Source organism: Anguilla rostrata, chromosome 10 (genome assembly GCF_018555375.3).
Source record: "Anguilla rostrata isolate EN2019 chromosome 10, ASM1855537v3, whole genome shotgun sequence".
In the NCBI taxonomy this organism is placed as follows: domain Eukaryota; kingdom Metazoa; phylum Chordata; class Actinopteri; order Anguilliformes; family Anguillidae; genus Anguilla; species Anguilla rostrata.
The window spans coordinates 35405576-35430575 of NC_057942.1; the positions used below are offsets into that span (position 1 = coordinate 35405576).

At 47.4% G+C, this 25000-nt stretch overlaps 1 protein-coding gene across 1 annotated transcript in view; it reads right to left on the reverse strand.

Moving 5' to 3' along the window:
• Positions 1-761: 761 nt before the first annotated feature.
• epg5 (ectopic P-granules autophagy protein 5 homolog (C. elegans)) overlaps positions 762-25000 on the reverse strand; it is a 28715-nt gene continuing 4476 nt past the window's right edge. The window contains exons 6-45 of the mRNA XM_064296737.1: positions 24688-24795; positions 24335-24408; positions 24111-24225; positions 23495-23609; positions 22921-23071; positions 22423-22584; positions 21950-22107; positions 20771-20925; positions 20175-20315; positions 19653-19814; positions 19037-19159; positions 18574-18836; positions 18123-18263; positions 17505-17649; positions 16652-16849; positions 16325-16435; positions 15716-15838; positions 15133-15299; positions 14412-14645; positions 13686-13809; positions 13440-13587; positions 12935-13106; positions 12299-12461; positions 11752-11894; positions 11222-11378; positions 10917-11111; positions 10274-10487; positions 9496-9638; positions 9006-9213; positions 8805-8880; positions 8597-8700; positions 8324-8499; positions 7606-7791; positions 6921-7130; positions 6556-6700; positions 5846-6088; positions 5239-5458; positions 4395-4610; positions 3805-3919; positions 762-3396 (exon numbers count right to left, since the gene is read on the reverse strand). Coding sequence (XP_064152807.1) covers positions 3214-3396; positions 3805-3919; positions 4395-4610; positions 5239-5458; positions 5846-6088; positions 6556-6700; positions 6921-7130; positions 7606-7791; positions 8324-8499; positions 8597-8700; positions 8805-8880; positions 9006-9213; positions 9496-9638; positions 10274-10487; positions 10917-11111; positions 11222-11378; positions 11752-11894; positions 12299-12461; positions 12935-13106; positions 13440-13587; positions 13686-13809; positions 14412-14645; positions 15133-15299; positions 15716-15838; positions 16325-16435; positions 16652-16849; positions 17505-17649; positions 18123-18263; positions 18574-18836; positions 19037-19159; positions 19653-19814; positions 20175-20315; positions 20771-20925; positions 21950-22107; positions 22423-22584; positions 22921-23071; positions 23495-23609; positions 24111-24225; positions 24335-24408; positions 24688-24795 — 6387 coding nt within the window. The 3' untranslated portion in view covers positions 762-3213. The remainder of the gene's footprint in view (positions 3397-3804; positions 3920-4394; positions 4611-5238; positions 5459-5845; positions 6089-6555; positions 6701-6920; positions 7131-7605; positions 7792-8323; positions 8500-8596; positions 8701-8804; positions 8881-9005; positions 9214-9495; positions 9639-10273; positions 10488-10916; positions 11112-11221; positions 11379-11751; positions 11895-12298; positions 12462-12934; positions 13107-13439; positions 13588-13685; positions 13810-14411; positions 14646-15132; positions 15300-15715; positions 15839-16324; positions 16436-16651; positions 16850-17504; positions 17650-18122; positions 18264-18573; positions 18837-19036; positions 19160-19652; positions 19815-20174; positions 20316-20770; positions 20926-21949; positions 22108-22422; positions 22585-22920; positions 23072-23494; positions 23610-24110; positions 24226-24334; positions 24409-24687; positions 24796-25000) is intronic.

A 25000-nucleotide genomic window follows, 5' to 3' on the forward strand; every position in this document is an offset into this window, starting at 1 on the left:
ACTATACGGTATGCAAATGGTCACACTGGCCTCGTACCACCAGGGTAGGACTGGTTCAAAGCTGGCTAGGTTCACATGGGCTAGCACTGCAGTAGTTTCTCCACAGTGGGTACCCAAAGTCTACCTGCCACCAGCGGTTCTCAGTGGGAGCTAAGCCAGCTGCTTGGGAAATATTGACCACTTTTTAAGTGAACACATTGGGACAATGAAGACACTCCTTCTACAACACGATTCACAATTCAGAACGGAAATCAATACCATGAGCAGGCTACTCATTTAGTTACTGTGAACTTCAGCATTTCTTGGCCTAGATATAGTCCAGAACAGACTTGATGGATTGTGTGACCACTGATGGCCTTTAAAATGGAACAAACTACACTGGCAATATGGATCATTTAAATTTTACGTTAGCATTTTAGGTATTTAGCTGTTGTCCAGAGCAACTTACACAATTTACATTTAATCAATATGTATATACTGCTTATGTTCACAATATATGAAACTTTGCATGCAATTCTGCAAAGGATTCTGCAATAGTGGCCTGGGAAAGCTTAAAACATTTGCTCTGAAAACAATGACAGGGCAGCACATATTTCTTTCATAATAGAACAAGAAACTTGAATGAATTATGAATTACTATGAATCTGTAAAGGAAAAAAGAGGGAAATTTTAATTAATAAACATAATAAATAGGAGAGTTGACTAACCTGCAGTATTCAAAGCCGCCCACACCACGCAATAAACTGCCCAACTCCATCACGTTAAACAACCAATGTCTTTATTTGATCACATCGACAGTGGTCCAAGGCAGGTCTTATTTAGAAACAGACGGAAATGTACAACCAGCTTGTCTGGCATTTTATTGTATACACTGACTGTAATCAACAGTGCGCTCAGTCAAACACAGAGATATGGCACAAAACATCATAAACCCACGACACACTGCAAGCACATAGTTAAGGCATGTGCAACACTGTACAGCTGTGGATTGACTGCTATGATACTTCGATCATAAACATATTTTGTCAGAAACGTTTTCGAACTTGGTTTGCTCTCCTCAAGTGTTTTAACCACCTAAAAACACGTGTGCTTATGTGTACTGTCAACATTTTAGCCCTCTGTCAGTGCATCCCTGCTTATATTTTCTGGTCCTACTGTATTCTACAACCTGAAGGGTGGCATAGCGGTAAGCTAATCGAGCACAGGGTTTGGCTGAATTCCATTTCAATTCAATCAACTCAGGAAATGGGTAACTTAACCAGGACAAGCATATGAAAAATTTCAGCTCTGTGGATTTTGTTTCCTAGTGGACAACAATGGTTTTACACGTGTTGCTTATTCGACCAATGTCATTTTATCGCAATTTAAACCTACCTCCAAATTAATAATATGAAGACAAGTTAAAATAGCATCCATCCATCCATCCATTACGTAACCTGCCTATCCTGGTCAGGGTCACGGGGGATGACGGAGCCTATCCCAGCATGCATTGGGGGAGAGGCAGGAATACACCCCGGGCAGATCGCCAGTCTTAAAATGGCATAACTTTTTAAATAAATATTTAAATGTCACCACATTTGGTACCCCCATATTTGTTACCATTATATAATTAACTTAGAATGCATTTTTTTATACAGACATAGCAACTGAATAAGGGCAGCAATCTATTGCTTTACCCTGCCAACATCTAAAGTGCTATGCTCAGCAAGTCACGTGTTCAAGTCGAGTCATCATTATCTTGAAAGAGTAACTCTTGACAAGCATATGGAGGTTATGAATCAGGTACTGTACTCAGTAGGCAAGTACACTTAAAAGAAAAGCCTTCGGGGTCAGTTGGGTTGAAGGCTGAAGACTGACTGACCCGTTAAGCCTAACGTAAGCTTTGAGTAAACTGTGCCCATCTTAGCAGCCCTAAAAAGTAAGCACTCAGTCAAAGTGTACGATGTCAGAACCTAATTGAATTATTTAGAGCAGGCCCTGATTTGTTCCTGGACTTATTGGGTGCTTTCAAGCTACTGGATGCATGCAGTCAATGGTGCCCTCTGCTATCAGAGAAGGCTAGCAAACAGTCCATTATCTTTTTAACCAAAGTGTGCTTAGCTTACTGTACGTGTGCTAGCCATCACTTCTAGTGCAGGCTGAGATGCAGCAGGCTCTGGGAAACATAATGCAGTTAGCATGCTGGACGCTAATATACGTATGGGGTATGTCTACGCGTTCTGTTGCTGCGTGCAACACTGCATATCCTGCCTGTGCATCTGGGATAGAACGAAAGCATTCAGATGCAATTCATTCCAAATTCCATGCTAACCTGGACAGGGTGACTGCAATGAATCTCTGCTAACGTGTAACCAAATAGAATCACGATAAAAAGAGGAGAAAATTGTACATAGTGATTTTAAATATATGTTCAATGCAACGTTGGACATTTTAATTTACAACTTAAAATTGAAAATGCAGTTCTAATATATTTTATCTATTATACACCATTATATATTACAAGCAAAAATGAAGCACATACTGTAGCTATTGACAAGACTGAAGAAGTCATTCCAGTCATAACTTTAGTGCAAACTTCATGTTGGACATTACACTTAAACAGGGCACGGTTCCTTGTTCTGTTATAGGACATCCCAGTATCTTTCAAAACAATACAAAATTGGCCTACATAAATGCTTAAAGCAGACAGGGTAAGGAAGGCATAAAGGTAAAGTCTATAAAGCACCCCAAATTACCCACAATCCAGTGGGATGAGATTGTTACGTTTTGGCAAAAACCCGCAAAATGAAAAGGCTTCTAACAGACAACCGCGTGTGAACGTAAAGGCGCAAACTTCCAGACCAGGAGAAACATGCAGTTTACATACGTTCGGAATAACACTCCTATTCTTTCAGACGGTGACGGACGAAGCGCATCGCTGTCAGGTTGAATAGCGGCCTTAAAGTTAAAAGAAAGCAAAAGCGTGAGCTAATGTACTGCAGCTTTGAACCACTGATCCTTTGGGAGCTTAAAGGTGCAGAGTCAGACTGAAGCCTGGAGCCCAAAGGAGCGGTGAGGTCATCGCGGAGGGTCCGCACCGCGCGGCGGAGCACAGCACTTCACAGTCGAATAGCCTGCGTCTGGGTCTGGGTTAGTAACTGACACCTGCTCACTGTCACTGTGACTGAGGGCCTCCCCTCCTCCAGGGGGCGCTGTCCTGCCAGGAGCGGGGCACTAGCGTATGATGTCCAAGTAGTGCAGGTCCGTGTACAGGGAGTTGACCAGCAGGGCCAGCAGACTGATGGCGTCCAGCAGGCAGTGCCCGGGGTAGCGGATGAACTGGCAGGCCTGGCCCAGGGTCTCCTGGAACTCAGCGTACTGCTTACTGCCGGGCATGCCTTCAAGAGCAGCCAGAGCCTGGGGAGAGACCGGGTTTGGACATTAAACCAAACCAGAATAAAGTACACTTACTATAAACCCCATTCATTTAAACCCAACAAGAGGAAAACATACATACTACAGACCCCATTCATTTAAACCCAACCTGAGGAAAGTACACTTACTACGGACCCCATTCATTTAAACCAAAACTGAGGAAAAGACACTTACTACAGACCACATTCATTTAAACCTAACCTGAAAAACACACTTACTGAGCTACTGACAGTCCCCTCAGTAAACACACTAAAGCATCATTTTCACATCTAAGTGCAGTCAGACACAGATGGAAAGTCGGGAAGTCCCGTATGATTGGTGTTACAAATATAAGCACGAATGGTGTTAAAATTACAAGTGGCGTTACAAATATACCGTTGTGAGGCTTACTTGTTGAGCTTTGGGGGAGAGCTGCAGGTTGGTCCCTGGCTGGATGCGCAGTTGGTTCTCTGACGGAACCTGCACGAGCAGGAACGCGGACATGCAGCGGGACACGACCCGGAACCTGCGACGGACAGGAAGGAACGTCACCGTCGCCACGGCACCCAGAACACGCTGCCATGTTACGAAAAGAAGGCTAACTGTACCACAAAACCATCGTAGTCACTAACAAAACGGCTGAGGCATCAGTTAGCGATCTGGTTCCAGTTCTGCAATAACCACGGAATACAAGTCAAATTATTCTCAACAGACACGTCCAGCACCCAAGTGAACCTGAATTACAAATAAAGTCACTGAGATTGATATAGCTACTTTGAAGAGAGTGCTTATAACTTATATTTGTTTTTAGCTTTGCCATAAACTATGAATAATAGCCTGTTGGTTGAAGTCTCATAGTCAGCTAGATTTACAAATACAATCACAAAGGAAATGTGGAAATGATTCAAACTGCAGGATGGGTAAAGGCCTCGATATAAATACAGTATCTTACTGTGCTTGAGTCCTGGCCCTTTCAGCGGACGGACGGCTCCGGTTCTTACCTGCTGGAGAGCGGGGACTTCCTGCCCAGGCCGATGGCCCCCAGGATGCCCGAGTTGAGCCTCTCCTCCCCCAGCTGGGCGAGGCGGCTCTGCAGGCCGAGCAGGGAGAGCAGCAGGGGCTCCAGGCCGCACGCGTCGCCCTGCTCCACCTGCACCGCCACCAGCTGCAGGGCCTTGTGCCACCACAGGAAGAGCTTGGCCTCGTCCGCCGGGGTGCTGGGGGGGGCGGGGGGGCGGGGTAGGGGTGAAGGTTAACATCCACAACGTCACAAAACCCTGATCCCTTTCATACAGGCAAACCGCATCTGCATTCAACCGCAGTGAAAAAGCCCCTCCCTGATATGCGTTTTCTGGATGGGCGGTTCTAAGGTTTAATGGGAGGGGCACTGAACACAACGAACCCGTGGGTGCTTAGATCCCAAAAAGCAAGCAGAACTCCGCTGTTACCTTTATTTTTACACGGTAGTTTAACTTCCCAGTTAAATAAACCTTTATATAAACGAGGAGAGGAAAGTGTGTACTGAACTCCAAGTCACCCTACATAAGGGAATATGCCAAGTAAACATTTTCTCTCGTTTTAGTGCCGGTTTGTGATGCTGGTGAAATTAGAGTGTGGAAGGACCTGCTCTGTTAAATGGAGCATTTTTCATGACACTTGTGGGTAATATTTGGGGAGAATGGTACATGCTATTACCTTCCTGTGGCAAGTGTACTGCATTAGCATTTAGTGCTACATTAGCAGGCTTTTTAGGCTCCTGAAGGCTTGTGAGCCACAGCAGCACAAACATATGCTAATAAATGGCGGTAAAAGGGAAAAGTGAGTGTAGGGGTCATGTGAGGTCACCTGGGGAAGACCTGGTTGATCCAGGTGTTGAGCAGCACCAGGGTTTTCTTCTCGTTGGCCAGCGTCTGCTCCAGGTTGAGCTTCTGCAGGACGTAGACGTAGAGGGTGAGGAAGCTGCCCAGCTCCAGGCTCTCCCGGATGAAGTCGTCCGCCGTCAGCTCGGGCACCTGCAGGGACGCCAGGATGGGCCCCCAGCCAGAATACTGATCCACACAGCCCCCTGAGAGAGGAGCAAACAGGCAGAGAGGTGAGAAGGGTACTGATCCACACAGCCTCCTTAAAGGAACAGCAAACAGAGAGAGAGGTGAGAAGAGTACTGAAAAAGTACCAAAAAGTTATATTAAAATAAAAAGGTTTTATACTGTCTCATATCAATATGTAGTAGTTATTGCTCAAGTACGGCCAGGGACACCCTACAGCACCTTCAAGGACCCCAGGGGTCTGCATACATTTTAAGCTGAACAATTGCACACCTGGCCAGGTGGCAAAGCAAGCTGGCAACCCTCTGAAATATTTTGTTGTTGATTATTCACTGTGATAATGTAACTAAATAGAAACATGCCCATAGCACCCTTCCCCAGTAGCGTGACTCCGCCCGTCCCGTTACCGTCGCTGAAGTAGGCCTGGATGCAGGCCTCGGTGATGCGGGTCATGTGACGCACGGACGCCAGGCAGCGACAGGCGGCGGTGAGCAGGGGCAGCGCCAGCGGGCCACGGGCCCTCCGCCCCACCCAGCCGTGCAGCATGGCCCCCAGGCCCTCCGCCATGGACACGCCCGCGCTGTTCAGCACCGTCAGCAGCTCCGCGAACAGGCTGCAGGTGGCCATGTGTCTCTGCTGCAGGTCCGTCTCTGTGAGGGAGACACGGCGGTCACAGCGGCTTCCCTACACTCTGATTAAAGGGCTGTTTTTAACCCCTTAAAAATGTGACTAGAATGTTCTGAACTGAACATTCTAATGATGATGTAACAATCACTAATGGTAATCGAAAGCAATGGAATTCTAGAACACTGAATTAGAATTTTGAAGAAATAAACATTCCAGAAAACCTACTCTTCAAAGGCTTAATGGTGATTTGAAGCTGCTACAGCTTTAACTGAACAATGACACACAGGTTTTCTTCTTGAGTGGTGATGACCAAGCAAACATGCATCATCCTGGCATCTCTACCATTTAATACTTTTAATAATGGTCTAATAGAGAGATGAGCAACTGTACTGGAACTTTCCAGGTATTTATTACATAACAATAGCAATCTCTAATGTTCAAAAATGGATGGGTCGTAGGCTGTAGGCCAGACTGATGGATACTGACTCACCTGGTGGGTTGAAGACCATGACGCATTCCAGAAGCTTCTCCATCTCACTTTCCAGGGAGGCGATGCTGATGTTCCCGTTCTGGTCCAGAGAGGTGAGGAACTGCACTGCCAGGTGGATGAAAGCTTGGCACTTCAGTGTCATGTCCTGATAGGAGGAAACACACTGACATCACAACGGGGAAGTATGACATCATATCTAATGCTAACGCTGCAGGTTAATCTCAACTGAGCTTTCCCAAGCATATTAGGCAAGGACTAGAAAGACAAGGGTTTTGCTTGTTGAAAGATAAGGGTCATCTGAATGAGTCTGAACTCGTTTGGGATGCATTATGGGATGATATCACCCCCATAGCACCCCCGCTCACCCTGTGGGGTGTGCCCTCAGGGGTGGGTCCGAAGCCGGCCGCCATCTTGAGGAGCTTCAGGATGAGCTGGGAGGAGGTGTCCCGGTTGAGGATGAGCGCGGGCGGATAGTGGGTGCTGACGTAGCCCATGACGTTCTGGTAGGCGGAAGAGTCCACAAAGTGCCAGGGCAGGGAGGTGGATTGGCCCAACAGACTCAGCAGGGGGGACTCCTGTAAGGGTCACCAACAAACTGAATTCACCAACACTGTTTAGGCATGTGTGAATTACAAGCTTTCATTTTGTCCCTCAATATTTTTACCTTTTTTCATTATAGCAAAACGGTATAACAAACTACTTGTTCTGATTACTTTTGAAATATTTGTCAATCATTCTTAATAAACAAAACCCTGAATATTACATGCACATATTTTAACATGAGAGACATCTGTGGTTGGGGACCACCGTATGTTATATATCGTGAGGTCAAAGTATTTTGGCAAAACTTTATGGATACCACCTGTGGGAAACATAATGGATTTATTACACGTCCTGAGTTTTCATATGTAATTTAAAACTTTTTAGCCAAGGGGGAAAACTCCAGTGTATACACTATAAAATAATAACATTCTGTGTCAGTCAGTGCTTCATTTGTGGTTCTCCAGGAAGCAGAGAGGATGTAAATGTGGGTCAGACAGAGGAACTCACGGGCTTGGTGAGCAGGTAGTCCTCTTTGGCCAGGAAGACCATCATGTAGAAGAGATAGATGACCATGTTCTGGGCCTGGGGACTGGGCTGGGGTCCCAGGGCACCGCTAAGAACGCTGACCCAGTTCACCTCGCACAGGAGGCCGCCCAGGAACAGGAAGCAGCTCTTTGGACTTCCTCTCTCCACCTGTATGCAGATGCAACAAACGGTCCACCCTTGGGTTCACCTTACACAGGCATTGATATCACCGTGCGTCATTTGTATGTGTTGGAACAGTAACAGTAATTAGGCTACTGGGCCCAATTAATGGTTACAGCCCGCTAAAAGCATGAACCTCAGTACCATACCTAATCTTCATTTGGTTTTAATGCTCCAATACAGGGCAAGTACTTTTGTGTCATCCCCCACTGAATTACTGAAAAACTACAGCATAAAGTGGGACGAAGACTGGCTATTCATTTCAATAGCCCTTTTTAAACCTGCCTGTCCTTAATAAGTTTGACCAACAGCTTGGGTTCTCAAGGAATACGACCTCTAGTTATCAACCCTTTGATCACAGCCTCAGAAAATGCTAAATTAATTCATGGCAGATGGTCACAGGGCTTCAGCAGACATGGAAATGAAGGAACCTTCCGGAACGTCAGAGCACGTCAGCAGCAGCAGCAGATGGGCGGGAGCACCAGATGGAGAGGGCAGAATCGGCAGGCCCCTCCCTCACCTTGAAGAAGTGGTTCATGAGGGTCTGGTCGGGGTGGAGGTCCCTCCAGGGCAGGCGGCCGTACTCCGTGTGGTAGGTGTACAGGACGAACTCGGGCATTTTGGGGGCGGTGCAGGCGTCGCAGTAGTGCATGAGGTGGAGCCACAGCGGACCCGCCTGACCGGGCAGCAGCCGGTCTACGGCAAGAGGGAGCGGAGCCAAATTAAATATTTACGTTACTTCGTGAGATACCCTGAATAAATATCAGCGCACAAGCCCGGCCGCTGGTCTCACCTCTGAATTTCTCCTGTAAGGTGTGGGTGAACTGGGTGTACAGCGCCACCATGCTGGCTGCTGCAGAAGTGTCCGTCTCCAGCCAAGGGTAACAGCGAGGATGACTGGCAACAGAGAGAGCCATGTTTATGCATGCCATAAAAAAATACTAAAACAAATACAGATAAATCATCTTGTTCCACTTTCTAGAGCACTATAGTTTCAGTACCTCACATCGTCTGTATCCAGGACCAGAATCCATGGCTTAAAAAGGCCGATGATTTTCGAGTGCAAATTCCGAAGAGCTGAAAGAGAAATGCTTTACTTTTCTTACTGTTACACAAGCCCAGCAGCCCTGCAAACTGTGTTTAGAGTTTCCACCCGCGTATGTAATGTTACTTTCCCCACAGAGTGAGGATGACCTCTTTACCTGTGACTGTCTTGTTGCTGCCCACTGCCTCCTTGGCACAGGCATTGAGTTGCAGGTTTATGATGTAGTTGATGAGGTGTCCCCAGAACGTCTTCACCTCCTCTATGTAGGGGCCCCATTTGAAGTAGAGCCCGAAGCTTCGGAAGTCCGCTTTGGAAAGGCGGAGCTTCAGGAAGAAATTGGACAGCCACTCGATTGTCTCGTCAACCTAGAGGAGAGATTTACAGGAAAGACACAGTTTTTGCACTTTTTTTTGCATTGCCCCCCAGTCAAAGAGAGGCACAAGAGCTAGCTTTATACTGTTTTAGACAGTGAGCAATAGAGCAATACAAATTTGACACACAGAAACAGCCTACTGAGGATGTTTTCGAAACAGACTTCTTTTTAGTCACACCTAAGCATGTATTTTTTTTCGCAAACTTATGAACCGAAATAGAAAATGCTAAAAGGTATAAGGAGGGTTGAGTGGGGGTGCGCATGCTCTACCTACCTGCTGTGGGGAGAGGGAGATGGAGGCGGGGCCCTGAGAGTTCCCAGCAGGCTTTGCTCCTTTCTTCTTTGGCTGAGGGGAGCATCCCAGCACAGCGAGGGAGGCCCTCCAGCATTCAGGACTCAGCAGCTGCTCAGAGGAGCCTGTCAGCCAGAGAGTCCCCAGTGTTACTGCACACCAATACACCTCACAAGCACTACTGATTACTTAACACCTCACCCACAAAAAGGATTTTAACTAAACATTAATCAAGACTAATCAAAATCAAAGCGATGAATATGTAAATGAACGATAGGCACTCTTAAAACATGCACTGCATATAGCATATTTCTGCAGGATGAACAGGCCCCAAACAGTCAAGTTGTAAGCTGGAGCCACAGGCATCTGTAAATAAACCTTGTATGCCAATCAAACTTAGTGCAACTCAAATTGTCACCTGCTGTAATTTCTCACACTTAAATAAGGGGAGTTTGCTCCATGCACTAATGCACTGATGAAAAGGTAAGCGGTAGTGTTGTCACGATAACAAAATTTTTGATACCGATAACAGGTTTAGTATCACAATACTCAATACCAAAACAATACCACACCCAAAAGGAAAATGCAGTAACTTAAATCTAGAAAGACAAGATCGCCAGTTCATACACAAAGTGGAACGCTTTTAGACAAGAACCGAAAATATGAAACAATACCCATTTTCTCGTTACAGTACCGAAAAAATACTGAAGTTTTGGTACATCGCGCTACACTGTTAAACGGCGTGTGCGGATTGGCTCACTCTGCATGAGGAGACGCAGGAAGTCGCTGTAGTGGTCGGGGAACTGGTGCCGCAGCAGCTGGGTCCAGTGCTTGCAGAAGTGGTTGAAGGGCAGGAGCACTTCCTGCTCGGGCTCCAGCCCGCACGCGCTCAGTGCCAGGTGCACCAGCTCCATCAGCCGGCTGCGCTCCGAGAAGGGGGGCTGGGCCGACGACAGCCATTGGCTCAGGTCAAACTGGGGGGGAGGAGCAACACAGGAACTGTCACCTTTCACCCCTTTCACCACACCTTCCATTGCAGTACTACATCTCTATACTATAAATATTAAATAATATACTTTATATTTTCATTGAGGTTGAAGGTAACCAAATCCCCTGAACTAAATGTGTAATACTACTAAAATATCAGAATAGAATAGAATAGAACAGAGTAGAATAGAATAGAATAGAATAGAATAGAACAGAACATATGTATACATGATATTTGAGATATGATGAGAATAGGGCATTAAGCCCATAAGAACTCATAATTTGCTTACAACAGAAGAGAATATTTCCTATTGATCTCCAGTGGGGAAACTCAGCACAGAATAAAATGGATGGCTCTAATCTGAGTGGAACTGCTGTGTGTAATGTTTGTGGGCAGCGGTGAGCGGCCTGGGGACCTTGGTGAGCAGCATGAAGATGACGTCGCCGCTGTCGGCGTGCAGGGCCTTCACCACCTCCTCGTAGAGGGCCACCAGCTCGCCCGCGGAGGCGTTGGGCGTGAAGTAGGGCGAGAGCAGGGTGCACAGGCGCCGGGTCTGCAGGATGGTGCTCAGCACGCGCCTGCACTCCGACTGGGTGCCCTGAATGAACACCTGGAGACGGGCGGAGGATGCAGTGCGACGGACGCGGGTCAGGGGCGGAGCTCGCCGTGTTTTAACGCATTTCGGGTGGGGGGGGGGTGGCGGGGGGATGTCCTACGTACCTGGCCCAGGATCTCGATGCAGGAGGAGAAGAACTGGCGGGTGGGGGGGTGCCGCTGGATGTCCTCGCACACGAAGGACACCACTTGGTAGAAGGCCGCGATGCCCACCTTCTGAGTGGCGGGGGACGGCTGCATCTTGAAAGCGTTCACAAGGGCCCTGCGAAGGTCAACACCCGAGTCAGTATTCCGCCAGATGCGTTCATGCATCATTCACTACCAAGAAAGGAGACAAAGACTTCGCTTTGAAGGCTTATTGAAGATTATTTTCATATAACTGACTGCTAGCACTCAGGAGTCCGACAAACATTTACACAACAAAAAGATCACCAAGCAAAGGTTACTGTCATCTGCAACTACTGCGGTTGCCAGGCAACCAGCTCCAAGCACACTCTTAGTAAGCATCTCCAGCTCTTACGCTACGATCACTGAGTCTCGGGGTTTTTCTAAAACCCGGATACCACACGAGGAGCCAGTGACAGCTGGGGGTTGTTACGTGGAGGTTGTGGGGTGGGGGGGGGGGGCACACTGACGTGATGAAGTTCTCCACGTGAACGGCCGCCTCGGCCAGGCTCTGGAGGGGGGGCTTCATGGCGTCCGCCTGGAGCTGCTTGATGTCGCTCTTCAGGGACTGGATCTGGTTCTGGACCGGCTCCAGCTTGTGCATCCCCTCAAACTGCGCCAGAAGGGGAGGGAAAGCAAGCATGGTCAATCAAACGGCCAGGAACACACCCCAGATAAAGCAATTACTAAGCTACTAAGGCAATTATGTAAAGAGATGTAAAATCCAGATGCAGAAAGTAAAAGTTCTCTCCAGTATTTTGTTCCAATCACTTGAATTTGCTAATTAGCACTATTCTTCAGCCAGGAGGTAGAACTAATTAGTTAATTCAGCTGGATGAGTTCATGGGTGGAAGAAACACATGGCAGGACATTTACATTCTGACCCATGGACTTTCCACTTCCGCTTTTGCCTAACATAAGCTAGATGTGAACTTGTCCAGATGCGTCCTGAATGTGTTGCTACATAGCTACGATCTGTTCATGTAAAGAACCGGCCAATCGGGAGCCCCCCCTGACCGTGACAGTGATGAGGGCGGGGCCCTGGCAGGGCCGTCCCCCGCTGCCTCGGCACTCCAGCTGCATGGACAGCTGCTCCTCGCGGTTACAGTAGAGCTGGGGCAGCATCTCCAGCAGCTCGCTGTCCAGCGCCACCTGCTGGGTCTCCCGCAGAGCTGCAAGCCTGAACAAACACATCAGTCATATTCATACCCTATTACAACAGAGGGGGGCAATTATTATTGAGCCTAATTACTCATTACTCATTTTTAACTTCAGCATGTCCAGATAAGCAATGATATACCTGCTGCTCTGTTTAATTTCTATTTAATTAAGTTACATTTAATTTAATTACATTTAATTTAATTTAATGATGTATCTATAAATTTTAAACTGCTCTTAGACTGTAAGCATACAATTAACAGGCAAGCATACTGAAATGGGGGCTTGGTGCTGATGGCACTGTGGGTCTCAGATGTGAAGTACGCTGAGTATATGAGACAGAATCAGAACTCTGAGTATATGTGAACAGATCAGGACTCTTAGTACATGTGAACAAATCAGAACTCCAAGTATATGTGAACGAACCAGAACTCTTGAGTAAGTGTGAATGGATCAGGACTCTTGAGTATGTGCAAACAGATGCTGCTCTCTCACTTGGCTTGGTGCTGCAGCTTGCTCAGGTCCTCCTTTATCAGCTTGGCGGAGGAGGCCTTGTCAGACAGGCACTCGGGCGAGATGTCCGGCACGGGCGCTCTCATGGGCACCAGCGCCATGGGCGGCTGCGGGACGTCCTGCTTCTTCAGGTTGGTCAGGATGCGCTCCCTCGCTGAGCACAGGGACAGATACATCAGGTAACACCCCGTTAGGTAACCTGACTATCCTCAGTCCCAAACACTCCAGTTAATATGACTGCAAGTATGCGGTGATCCTGACATGACTTACAGATAGATGTGATTCCATTCACTCTTCGCAAAACAGAGTCCCCTTATAGTACAGTGAAAGAAGAGGACTATCCCTGAATACATGCTTATAGTTCATCAGGGTACTGGTGTCCAGTCACCAAGAAAACATCATTCAAACCCCACGCAGCCCTCCAAAGAATTCAACAGCACTTACATCCCTGCTTAGGCCCTACGCCACACACCCTGGGTGAACCTACCAGCCTGAGGGTTGATGAAGTCGGTGAAGATGGAGTTATTGCTGCTCTGCAGGAATAAAGGCTCCGCCCTCACTCTCGCCCACAGGTTAAGCACCTCCCCCAGCTCGTGCTGCACACGCTCAATGTCCATGTACTCCATCCACACTTCCTGTAACAGACACCATGGGAACTGTAGTTTCACCTCAGTGACAAGGTGGTAATGGAGACCGCTCGGGCGGTTTGATAAAAGGATTATGGGAATCATACCTGCTGGTTTTGCATGATTTTGGCCAGCTTGTGTGCATCATACTGCTTTGGCAATGAGGGTAAATACACTTCCTGTTTCAGAAAGTTTTCATCTTCTAACCAAACCGCAAATACACCAAAGAGCCTTAAAACAAACAAAAAGTAAGGTTTCAGTTCAGGAGAGAATCTGGCAGCACAGAGGTTAGATATCTCTGTTTTTTGGTAGCTGTCAAATTCCAAGAATTTTAGAATGAGCCCTGTCGATATGTCACTTCGCTTTGCTGTACTTGTGCTTCTTCAACTCCGCCATAGAAGTAGCTAGCTAGCCACAAAGGCTCTGCTGATACCTGATCCCACCCCACGGGCTCTGTAGTCACACTAACCCATCCCCACACAGAAAACAGTGTCATGCCCAGAAACATCCCAAACACATCTTAGAAGAAATGCAGGCAGAGGAGCACAGATTTGGCAGACGTGCACAAAAACAGAGACTGCCAGTGCATCATAGATATGACTGTGCATGCTTATTTTACTACGTTTTCAAGGTACAAATCCTGCATAGTATGCCTTTAAACAGGAAACAAAATGCACTCAAACAGTACACTCGTGTAATGCAGGATCCACAATAACGGACTGATTAAGTAGAGTAATCTACCTCTAGACATTTAAATCAGACAGTCCATTAAAGGCCAAAGAATAGAAATAGTAATGCCGTGTACTTTAGCTCCTGAGTTAGAGCGGTCTTACCTGACCAGCTCGGTGTGTAGCTCAGGGGAGGTCAGGTACTGAGCGATGGGGGTCCCGGGTGTGCTGTCCCCCTCGCCGGACCCCTCCCCTGCGGACCGGGGCACCTTCAGGGCCTTGCTGGCCGCGTGGTGGAAATCGGACACCTCCACCAGCCTCTGCCGGAGGTCTTTGAGCAGCGATGCGTGGGCGGGGCTGTGGAAGTAGCGCTTCCCAATGCAACCTTTCGCCTCGAACCTGAGCGGGAGGACATTTCCCAAACACTAACGTGACCGGCTCCATTTCTAAAATGGCTTCCTGACAGCGTACATCAGATTTGGCACACAATAAGACTGAGGGCCAGTTACGTCAGATGTGGTCCAGCCGTGCATGTGAATTTATGTACCTGCCTCACAGTGACCTCTCCGAAACATCAACAGCACAAGACAATCACACTGCTCATAAATGATTGTAATAGAGCACAGGTCCTGGAGGGTCTGCTGGTTTTTGGGGTGTTATTGGCACAAGTGGTTCAATGATTGGCTAAGGAATCCACACACCTTGTTCTCAAGAACTTAAATGGCAGCTGATTGAAAGAAAAACACAAAAAGCTGCAGACACTGTGGCCCCCTTGGGATTCAGTTTCACACCCCTGTTATAGAGAATGCGTATGAGCCAGACTTCCTGTTAAATATCCAAACTTTGTAAGTGATGTGATCCATGCCAGCGTAAGACAGACACGTACCCAAATTCGGGTCCGGGCTGCCGGAGGTAGAGTTGGAGGAACTTCTGCCAGACCAGGGGGAGGAGGGGGTGGTCGGCGGGCGTGGCCAGGGCCTGCTGAGCCCAGCGGTAGACCATCATCCTTTGCAGGGACGGCACCACGTGCAGCTTTAGCCGCACCTGGGCTTTCTGTCAACAGACACAGACTCTCAGCAGGGCTGCAGACACGGGACAATTATCACAATGTCTTTCTTTCGACACTGTGACAGAAATGCCATATGACCCTCTGGGGATGTATTATTTTTCACAAACTCACAAAATACTGCTGCCTAAAAAAACAGAAATTGGAGATTTCAAAAGCTAGTAATATGCATAGTACTGCAAAACAACTGTAGAAAGGTCATGTTGTTTTAATCTGTAATAAGGGTAATGAACTCATGCATTTTGCTGTTCACATATATTAAACACATTAAAATGGTTAAAGTAATTAATTTAATGTAGAGGACGGATCCAGAGGGTGCAGCTAGGCCCAAAAGGTGGCATTGAGGGCGGAGCTAGGGCACAGAGGGTGGACCTAAGGCCCAGTGGGTGGGGTTGGGCTGTACCTTGAGGGCCTGGTCTGGCGGGAGGGCGGGGTTGCTGAGGAGCTCGTGCTCCACGCAGCGGCGAAGCTGGGAATCCTCCTCAAAGATGGACTCCATGTTCAGCACCAGCCAGGCGAACCACACCTGGGGAGGGCGGGGGCGAGGGGTGAGACAGGTGTAGCCCATGCAGAAACAGCACTCTGTCCACAAGGAGCTGAGCTCTTATCTGGCCTAACTACGCAGAGCTGAGCTCTTATCTGGCCTGACTGCGCAGAGTTAAGCTCTTATCTGGCCTGACTGTGCAGACCTGAGCTCTTACCTGGCCTGTCTGCGCAGACCTGAGCTCTTACCAGGCCTGTCTGCGCAGAGCTGAGCTCTTATCTGGCCTGACTGCGCAGACCTGAGCTCTTATCTGGCCTGACTGCGCAGACCTGAGCTCTTACCAGGCCTGTCTGCGCAGAGCTGAGCTCTTATCTGGCCTGACTGCGCAGAGCTGAGCTCTTATCTGGCCTGACTGCGCAGAGCTGAGCTCTTATCTGGCCTGACTGCACAGAGTTAAGCTCTTATCTGGCCTGACTGCGCAGAGCTGAGCTCTTATCTGGCCTGACTGCACACAGCTGTGTCTCTCACCTCGCCAGCCAGCGCGTTCCCTTCGATGAAAGAGGGCGTGATGTTCCCGGCAACAATCCACCCCACGAGGGACGAGAGCAGCCCCCGGTCTCCATGGTAACCTAAGGCATTCTTCAAAACGGAGAGGGTTGCAGAAAGAACAGTCAGTACCCGTTTTAAATACAGAACACTCTGGAAACACCACTGACAGCAAAATAACTGGACAGCCTCCTCAATCACAATTTTCTTTCTTCAATTCACAACTTCACATTTTGTTCCTTTGATTTCGGTTTAATTTCAGCTCTCTCGTGTTCCTGTCTTTCTCGCAGGGGCTCCGCAGACGTTCACCTTGTGCTGCTGGTACAGAAGTTTCTGGAGACACTCCTCTTGCTGGTGCAGGAAGGCGGCTCGACAGAGGTGGTCCAGGAGGTGCAGGACGGTCCTGTCGCGGTGCCAGAGGCTCTGCCCGGTCAAAACCTGCATCCAGAACTCCAGCACGGCCACCGCCCCGACCCGCCCCGCCCTGGAGCTCTCCAGCACGTGGGTCTGGAGGAGGCAGAGGAGAGCATACGAGCCGTCTTTTACCCGACAGGTGCATCTGAGGGAGCCACAGCCGCCACTGCCACAGTCAGGATTTCACTGGCTGGGAGGGAAGCTCTGAGAGCTAGCGCTATAGCCCAGGGGTTTTTAACCTGTTCTGATCCAGGGACATCCACCCAGGCTCAAATGCATCCACAGGACCCCAATATAAGTTAAAAAGGGTCATATTTTAACAAGAAGTATACAATTTGAAATATTTCCAAATCTATACACAGTATAATCATTGCATGTGAAGTCTGGCTTGGGACCCCCTACAGCACCTTCAAGGACCCCCTGTTGAAAATCCAGGCATAGACTGTGTGAATGCCATTCTGTTCTGCTTATTCTGATGTTTCAAAGTCAGTTTATAAAGACTTAGGGAAGGCATCTACATACCTATTATACTGCAAAGATTATGGAGCCTTTATGTAGCTGTGGGTAAGATTAACAGACAACGCACTAACTGGGGCTTCAGAGAGAAGTCAAAATATTCATCATCTGTGTTCACACAAAACAATCTCTTTTTTTTTTAAAGCTCAGACGTAACCGACAGGGCAGCCGAACTGTGGGAGGTCCGTCGCGAGCGCGGACGATGTCACGTGATGACGTCACGTGCCCCCACCTGTATGACGCTGTCGAGGAGCTTGACGTTCTCTCCGTGGGAGGTTCCGATGAGGTGCTGCGCCACCTTGTGGGTGACCTGCTGGGTCACACCCTGGGGGGTCCCGCTGTCCAGCTGCAGAAACAGCTGGATGCAGCCCAGGAACCTGAGTGACAGGGGCAGAACACACACACACACACAAATCAGACACCCGCCTTGGATCCCTCACAAAAACGTTTACACAGCGTGCAGTCTTCCAAAGAAAAAAACAAAACGACGAATGTCTAGAAAGAGGATATCATAAGCAAAGGGTTTTATAATTAGTACAGCATGCCATTTTGTCATCCTTGTTTGGGATAATACTATTACTAATCATAAGTCACCTTGGGTGGTTACACAAGTCATTATACGAGTGCACCTCATGAACCCTGTAAAGACTCTCTGGAGATCACTTAAAAAAACACACTTTTTCTCAAACGTACAAAAAAAAATCTATTATATATCTATTTCATATTTGTCTCATAGACCAGGCCTTGATATAATTAATGATTACAAATAGTCAGGCATTTCTATATTAAGCACAGTGGAGATGGGAAAAAGGGTCTTTGGGACAGCCGGAGTTCTAAAGAGGGTCTTAACTGTTCATTCTTGAGCAGGTAGAACTGGCAGGAGTAGACCAGGGGCAGGAGGTTGTCCAGCACGTGGACTGCCGCTTTGAGGTATCGAGACTGAACCAGGGTCTTTAGCAGTCCCACCCCCTCACTGCAGAACTTCTCCAAACTGAGGAAGCACAGAACACACACTTGGATAAATGCTTCTGATTGACAGCCATGCATTAGATCTGTGTATAGGGATGGTAATCTGGGTACTCCAGGTACTTAGAAATCCCAAAATAAAAGGAAACATAACCATAGCAACTGTTCACAGCTCATTCACAATACCAATAGCTAAGTTTAAATATGCAGCTAAAAATAGTTTTTGTCCAGCAGATCACAAAACAGATTACAGTGTTATTTTTTTTAATTGACCGGACAGAAGATACCCGTCCTTAGGTGAAACAGTGCGAGGCGTCTCGGATATCTCTGCAGACCTGTGTCCGATGGTAGTCATGGTGATGGCCAGGAAGCAGCCAATGGGGATCCCGGCCCTCACCGCCTTGAGGACGGGGTGCATGGTGGGCGTGTCCGTCACCTCCGGGACCAGCGTGCTGGTGGAGGGCAGGGGGGACCAGGCATCCCGGGGACGGCGCTCGTTGGCATGGAGCTTCAGGCGCAGCACCAGGTCCCAGGCCCATTGGTTGAAGGAGGCCTCAGGGGTGTGGCCCAGGCGGACCACGTTGGCCAGGTAAGACACCTGTACACAGAGAGGGCGGAGTCAAAACTTGTCAGTCTAACAGCTGCTTATTTAAAACATTCCCTTTCAGTAACAGGCAAAGCTTCAGATCCCTACGGCTATGCTTACACCACAGGTCTTGATGATTAGTTCCGATTGTTGGCCTATATTATATTTTTTTGACCGCCTACTTTTAAAAGAATTAGAGGCTATATGCTCACCTGCTTGATGCTCTCCGATATGATTCCCCCATAGGGTTTGTCTGTAAGGTATTTCTGATAGGCCTCCACCACCAGCAAGGCAACCTCAGAGTGCAATGCAGGGTCCAGGGCCAAACAGCCACTCTGAAGAGCAGAGAGGGCACAACATGATTAAAGGTAAAGTTAAGTACAGTGTACATTATAGCTAATGAACTGAATATACAGTAGGAACTCCATATATGGTAATAGTGGAGGACAGCCCACTCTGAGGCCCTCACTGCAATATAAACATCACTGAAAATACTGTTCTATGATAAAGTGAATGATAGACATGTCAAAGGTATATGATGTAATACAGTGTGCTAGTCAGAAACTGTTATATACACACATATATATACATAGACACAATTTTGGATTTATGTGGACTAAATAAAAATATAAATGCTTCTACAGTATATAAGTCATAATGAATGACAGCAAAGCCTTCAGTAATAGCACAGATGGATGGATGGACTGATTAACTGATTGTTTGGTTGACTGACTAATTGACTGGTTGGCTGATTGATGGATATATTGAGGGATTGATTGGGTGACTGATTGATTGACCGGCAGACAGGCAGCTCCAGTTTTGGCTCACCGGGCTGAAGCCCCAGTTGAGGCCCTCCAGGACGATACAGGCCAGCTTGTTCTCCACGGCGGGGAGGCCGAAGTCCAGCAGCCAGCCCCGGATCACTCCCACCTCGCTGGGGGCCGGGCTCCACAGGTACAGCGGCAGCTCTTTGAACAGGTACAGAGACACCTGGCAACAGCACGGGTGGGCGGGGTCAGCAGAGAACGATCCTCATAGGCTCATTCTGATCAGTACTGACCAACCCTGTTCCTGGAGATCTACCATCCTAAAGGCTTTTATTTGAACCATAATTTGACACAGCTGACTCTACTAATTAGCAGCTCAACAGGATATCCAGCTATTGAATGAGGTGTTGGAGTGAAAACCTACATGATGGTAGATCTCCAAAAACAGGGCTGGCTCCCACTGATATAGATTTTCATTTACCAATAATAGAACACAGTACAGTCAAGATTTCATCAGTGACCAATGGAATCAATGGATGTTTATGGTTTGGTGAATGTTTCAGGAAGGTTGAGGCGGACGCACCATGCCCACTTTATCGATGGTCTCGCGCAGTCGCTCCAGCAACACCGAAATAATGTGGGGGTGGGCCGTCGCTATGGCAGCTAGCAGCTCCCGCCCCACCTTGGAGAAGGTCTCCCTGGTGGCCACGCTGACATAGGACACCTAGGCAACGGCAGGAAGAGACGGATCCGCAGAGTTTTCACAACGACTCGGAACACCGGGAAGTTTCAGCCATGTTTTCTTTGAGAATTGACCCAGAACCACAAACACAGGACCAGCTGGCCAATGGCAGGTCCCCAGGGTAACATTCTAAACAGGCCTGGGCTGTTCTGGTACTACTGGACTGGACTCATTTGTAGTACTAATACCTAATAATAGCATACAGCTAATCCTGAAGAACAGGAGATTCACCTTGTCCACAGTTAAAATATGCAAAGCTATCTCATTACGAAACCCTAGAGCATGCAGGCTGCAGTCTGATGGACAAAGTAAGCCCGGCTTTAAAACTGAAAACGAGGGAGATGCCTTTCAAATGTCTTTTCTGCGTATAAACCGCACTGTGTGTTTTGGCACGTGTAAATTTGAGCGTTTAAATAAAGCACCGAAATACTCGATACCTCGTATATCTGGAGCACGATGGTCCTGACGAACTCGGGGTCGGCGTCGGTGCGTTTGGGCTGGGCCATGTGGGCGAAGGCCGTCAGCAGGCAGATCCCGTCGGAGCTGTTTATTTCAGAGAGCCAGTGCTCAAACTTCTCCTGGTGCTCCGGCTCTGATTGGACAAAATCCATTTACACCACTGTCACATGACTACTGAAGTGGTCCAATGTGCAATAGTTTGTAGCTGTAATCACATTTCTGTCATAACTAATACCACTACTATAGTTCAGGTCTACAAACCATGAATGTTCCTGAAATAATGGTATGTATGTGTACTCTCACTGTTACAACAAATTTAATCTTCTATATTGAAGCATTTGCGGTGAAAACGTTTACCTGTTTGCATAAAAAAAGAAGAAAAAAAAAAACGAAGCTGACTAACAGCTATCTACTTAGTTGAGCTTCTTGCTCTCTTGTGTTACCATACTGTAACTGCCTTTGGTCTGTGAGTGACTGAGTGAGTCAGTGAAGGACATGATCATTTCTATGGCTAATTCCTCTTGTCCAGGGTCATTGGACTACATTTCAAGAGGGCCACGGTTTCTACAGGTTTTTGCAAGAGGGTCATTTAAGTGTTTAAGTCACAGGCAGAGCTTTGTTTCTGAGGCCAACTGGCTTCTGAGTGAAAGGAACCCTTAAAAACAGCAACCCCCCACTTGAATTTGACACCCCTGCATTACTCACAGTCGAAAATGTGTTATTGCACAATTCTAAGAATCTGTGCAAGACGGGACCCTAACTAAAGCAAAGCCAAAATGAGTTGGTGGTCTGATTTTCAATCTCCTACATGGGCATGTCAAACAGATGAACCTTAGTAAGAATAATATCCCTTTTTATATGATTACACAACCTGAACCTAGCCCCGCTAAGAGGAACCTTCTGGAAGTGTGTGCTTTATTTGAACTGGCGTTCCTTGAGTCCCTTACACACCGTTATTACCCCCCCAGGGACCCCTGTAGTCTCAGTGCTCAGGGGGGTCCAAACTCACCCCTCAGTCTCTGAACGCAGGACACTGCTCGGGGGGGCAGACTTACTCCTCAGTCCCTGAACGCAGGACACTGCTCGGGGTGGGGGGGGCAGACTTACTCCTCAGACTCTGAACGCAGATCTCTGCACTCAGGGGAGGCCAAACTCACCCCTTAGTCGCTGAACACAGGTTGCGGTGCTCAGGCCGGTGCTGAGCCTGTCCAAGCCCTCGGTCTCCGCGCACTGCATGATGTAGAAGATCTTCCACAGCATGGAGCTGGAGAGAGTCCCGTACGGCATCTCTGACATGAAGAGCCAGATCCCCAGCCTGCCGGGTCAAAGCAACACCCGGAGTCAACACCGCTAACGCGCTACACCCCTTAGGGGGCTTACGGGTAAGGACATTTCCTAGAGTCCTTGGGTTTGTTCCAATCGCTTATTTTCACTCCTTGGACAAAATAAGCGAATGGAGCAACCTCCATTTAGTCACAGTGCAATGTCAGTTCATATCCCCCAGTGTTCTAAACCCATGAAAAATGAACACCCTCCCCACATAATGTTCATAACCAACATTTTTCCTTCCCTTGACTTCATGCTAATCATCCAGCCCCCAGTTCATACCCCACACCTTCGTCCCTCTCACCTTTTGGCCTCCAGCACGTGCAGCACAGCCCTGAGGAAGAGGTGGTCAAACTCCACCTGCAGCTTCTCCATGGAGAAAGACTGCTCCTGAACCGTGGTCCTGGACACCCCAGTCAAGCTAACGTACTGGGCCCAGTGGTCACTCACATAACACAGGGTCATCCTACCGGAGGAGACTGCAGGGTTAGCACTAGCATGGAACACCATTAACAGATCTCACAAAAGAAGCCTGAAAGCACATTGCGTAGTTTTATGATTAAATATACCTTAGAAAGAGTATTTGGTCGGATGAATTACAATTTATAAATTGGCTGTAAGGTCTTCTGACTTGGATTGTGTTTAGAACGTTTCAACCATTTCCACACAAAAATATGCATTTCAAGCTCTAAATTAAATTTGTTTTTCATCTCTCTTTCCCCCAAAGCCCAGCAGTGTTTGCATTTTAAGAGTCAACCTCAGAACAGCAGGCCCCTTGTGTGCAATCACTAGACAGACAAACCTTATCATGTGACCTATTCGCTTGACAAACTGCCTGTAGCGGGCCCTGTTGTACGTCTGCAGGCCCACAGCTAACAGCTCCACCAGCGATGAGGCGAAAGCAAAGATCTTCATCATCTTCTGGCTGGTGGTGGCCTGGGGTTGGTAGTTACCTGGCCAACAGAGACAAGGGAAAGAACCTGTTTTTGTTCCATAAATAGGTGCCACCATTTATAATTCTTCCACTAAGAGAGATCATTGTTTAGCATATGCTACACAGAAAAAGCTGCAGCAGCTTTTTTCATGTGCTGTTTGGCAAAATGTGTCAGCTGAGTACATATTGCACAAACAATAGTGTGGCTGAGTCATGATTATCTACTTCCTCAACCAGAAAGTGTTCACCACCCTGAAAACAGGGTAATCTTAGGGTTCTGCTTGGTATATCTAAACTGTCGAAGTCACTATTTTAAGTCGTTGAACAAAAAAAGGTCTGGCAATAAAACTTTAGGTGTCAGTGATGTAAGGACAGAGTGCTTACTGTAAAATACAAAAAGCCAGACATTCTGAATACAGTCCCAGAAATTATTTGATTATACCCTTGGAGGTCATCCCTAACAGGTGTTTAAAGAGCTCGTCGAAGGGGAACTGGGAGAAGAGAACGATGAGGTCATCTTCCGACAGAAGCAGCCAGCTTGTCTCTGGGTCTTCATCCTGATGTTGAAAGATAAAGGTTCATTCAGATCCAATAGTGAGAGCCTGTGACTATTTCCAAGTGATTTCTATAATTCCAAAAACAATGCTAATCCTTTGCACATCTATTGAAGTTCATGGTTCATTTCAATAAATAATATGCAGCTCCAGGTAACTATTTATACCTTCAAAAATATTACATGCACAAGTATACAGTATATGATATATATCAATGGAAAGGTAATAATAGGGAATGACCTCATAACCTGGCAATAGTAATTCCAGTGAAGTCATAAGTAGAACATTCAACGTCTACCTGTTTCAGCATTAATATCTAATGAAGTCCTCATTTGACATTATACATTCCCACATAATATTATTGAATAGTACTAACCTCGATGACAAGTCAAAAGATTATATCTCCGGTACTTTAAAATGCCTGTCAGTAGACGGGTTCTGGAAAGTTCTAGAAGGTAGCAAACAGCTTCTGGAAGGCTGACAGCAGGTCCCCCATATTCTCACCTCCTCCCCGCCTTCGTCCACCAGCGTCCAGTTCCCCGACCCGGGTCCGGACTGGCCCGCGGAGCTGCTCTTGGTCTCACAGGGCTTCATGTGGCACAGGAAGTCAGCGCGGTTCCTTGGGCCAAAAATATCAGGAATGAAACACACAAACACACACAGGATCACACAAACACACACAGGATCGCACAAACACGCCCTTCAGAACCTTCTGTGATGTTCCTCACCTTACTGCAGACATCAGTATGGCCAGAGCTTGCATGAAGTGATACACTCCAGAGGGGTTATCCAAGACTTTTATCTAGGAAACAACATCGACACTTCAATTACAAATGAGTGTGATATTTTACACCCCATCCATAAATGTTTCCAAGCCTTCCAGTAGGAAACCAGAGCCAATTTATAACGCATTTTGTTCTCCTTATTAGTGATCGCAGGATTGCTGACTGACCATGATTGACTGGTACATACTGTTGTATCTTGCTAAGCTTATATTTCAGTATTCAGTATTTCAGTCATCCAAACAGCAGTAAGAGTGATGGATAATAGCGTTTTGAAGGTAAGACTGAACATGCCACACCTGCAGGAAAGGTGCAGCCCACCTCCCCACCCCTGCTGGGCAGTGCAGGAGGTGGCTGAGGAGGTACAGGTGATCCCCAGGTGAGCCCACCTTGTGCAGGACAGAAACCTGGAAGCCCACAGCATCACAATCAATACGAGTCAAACAAACCCATTCTATATCTCCATTATAAGTGCAAATAAAGAGTCGGGGCCTTGTTTACCATAGTCAAAAGGCTAATGTTAAGATGTCTCAATGGCCTAGCCTCCGGCTTGTGGAAAGCAGGTATTTCGATGTATGTTATAAACAAATATATCAAAATAATACATTTAAG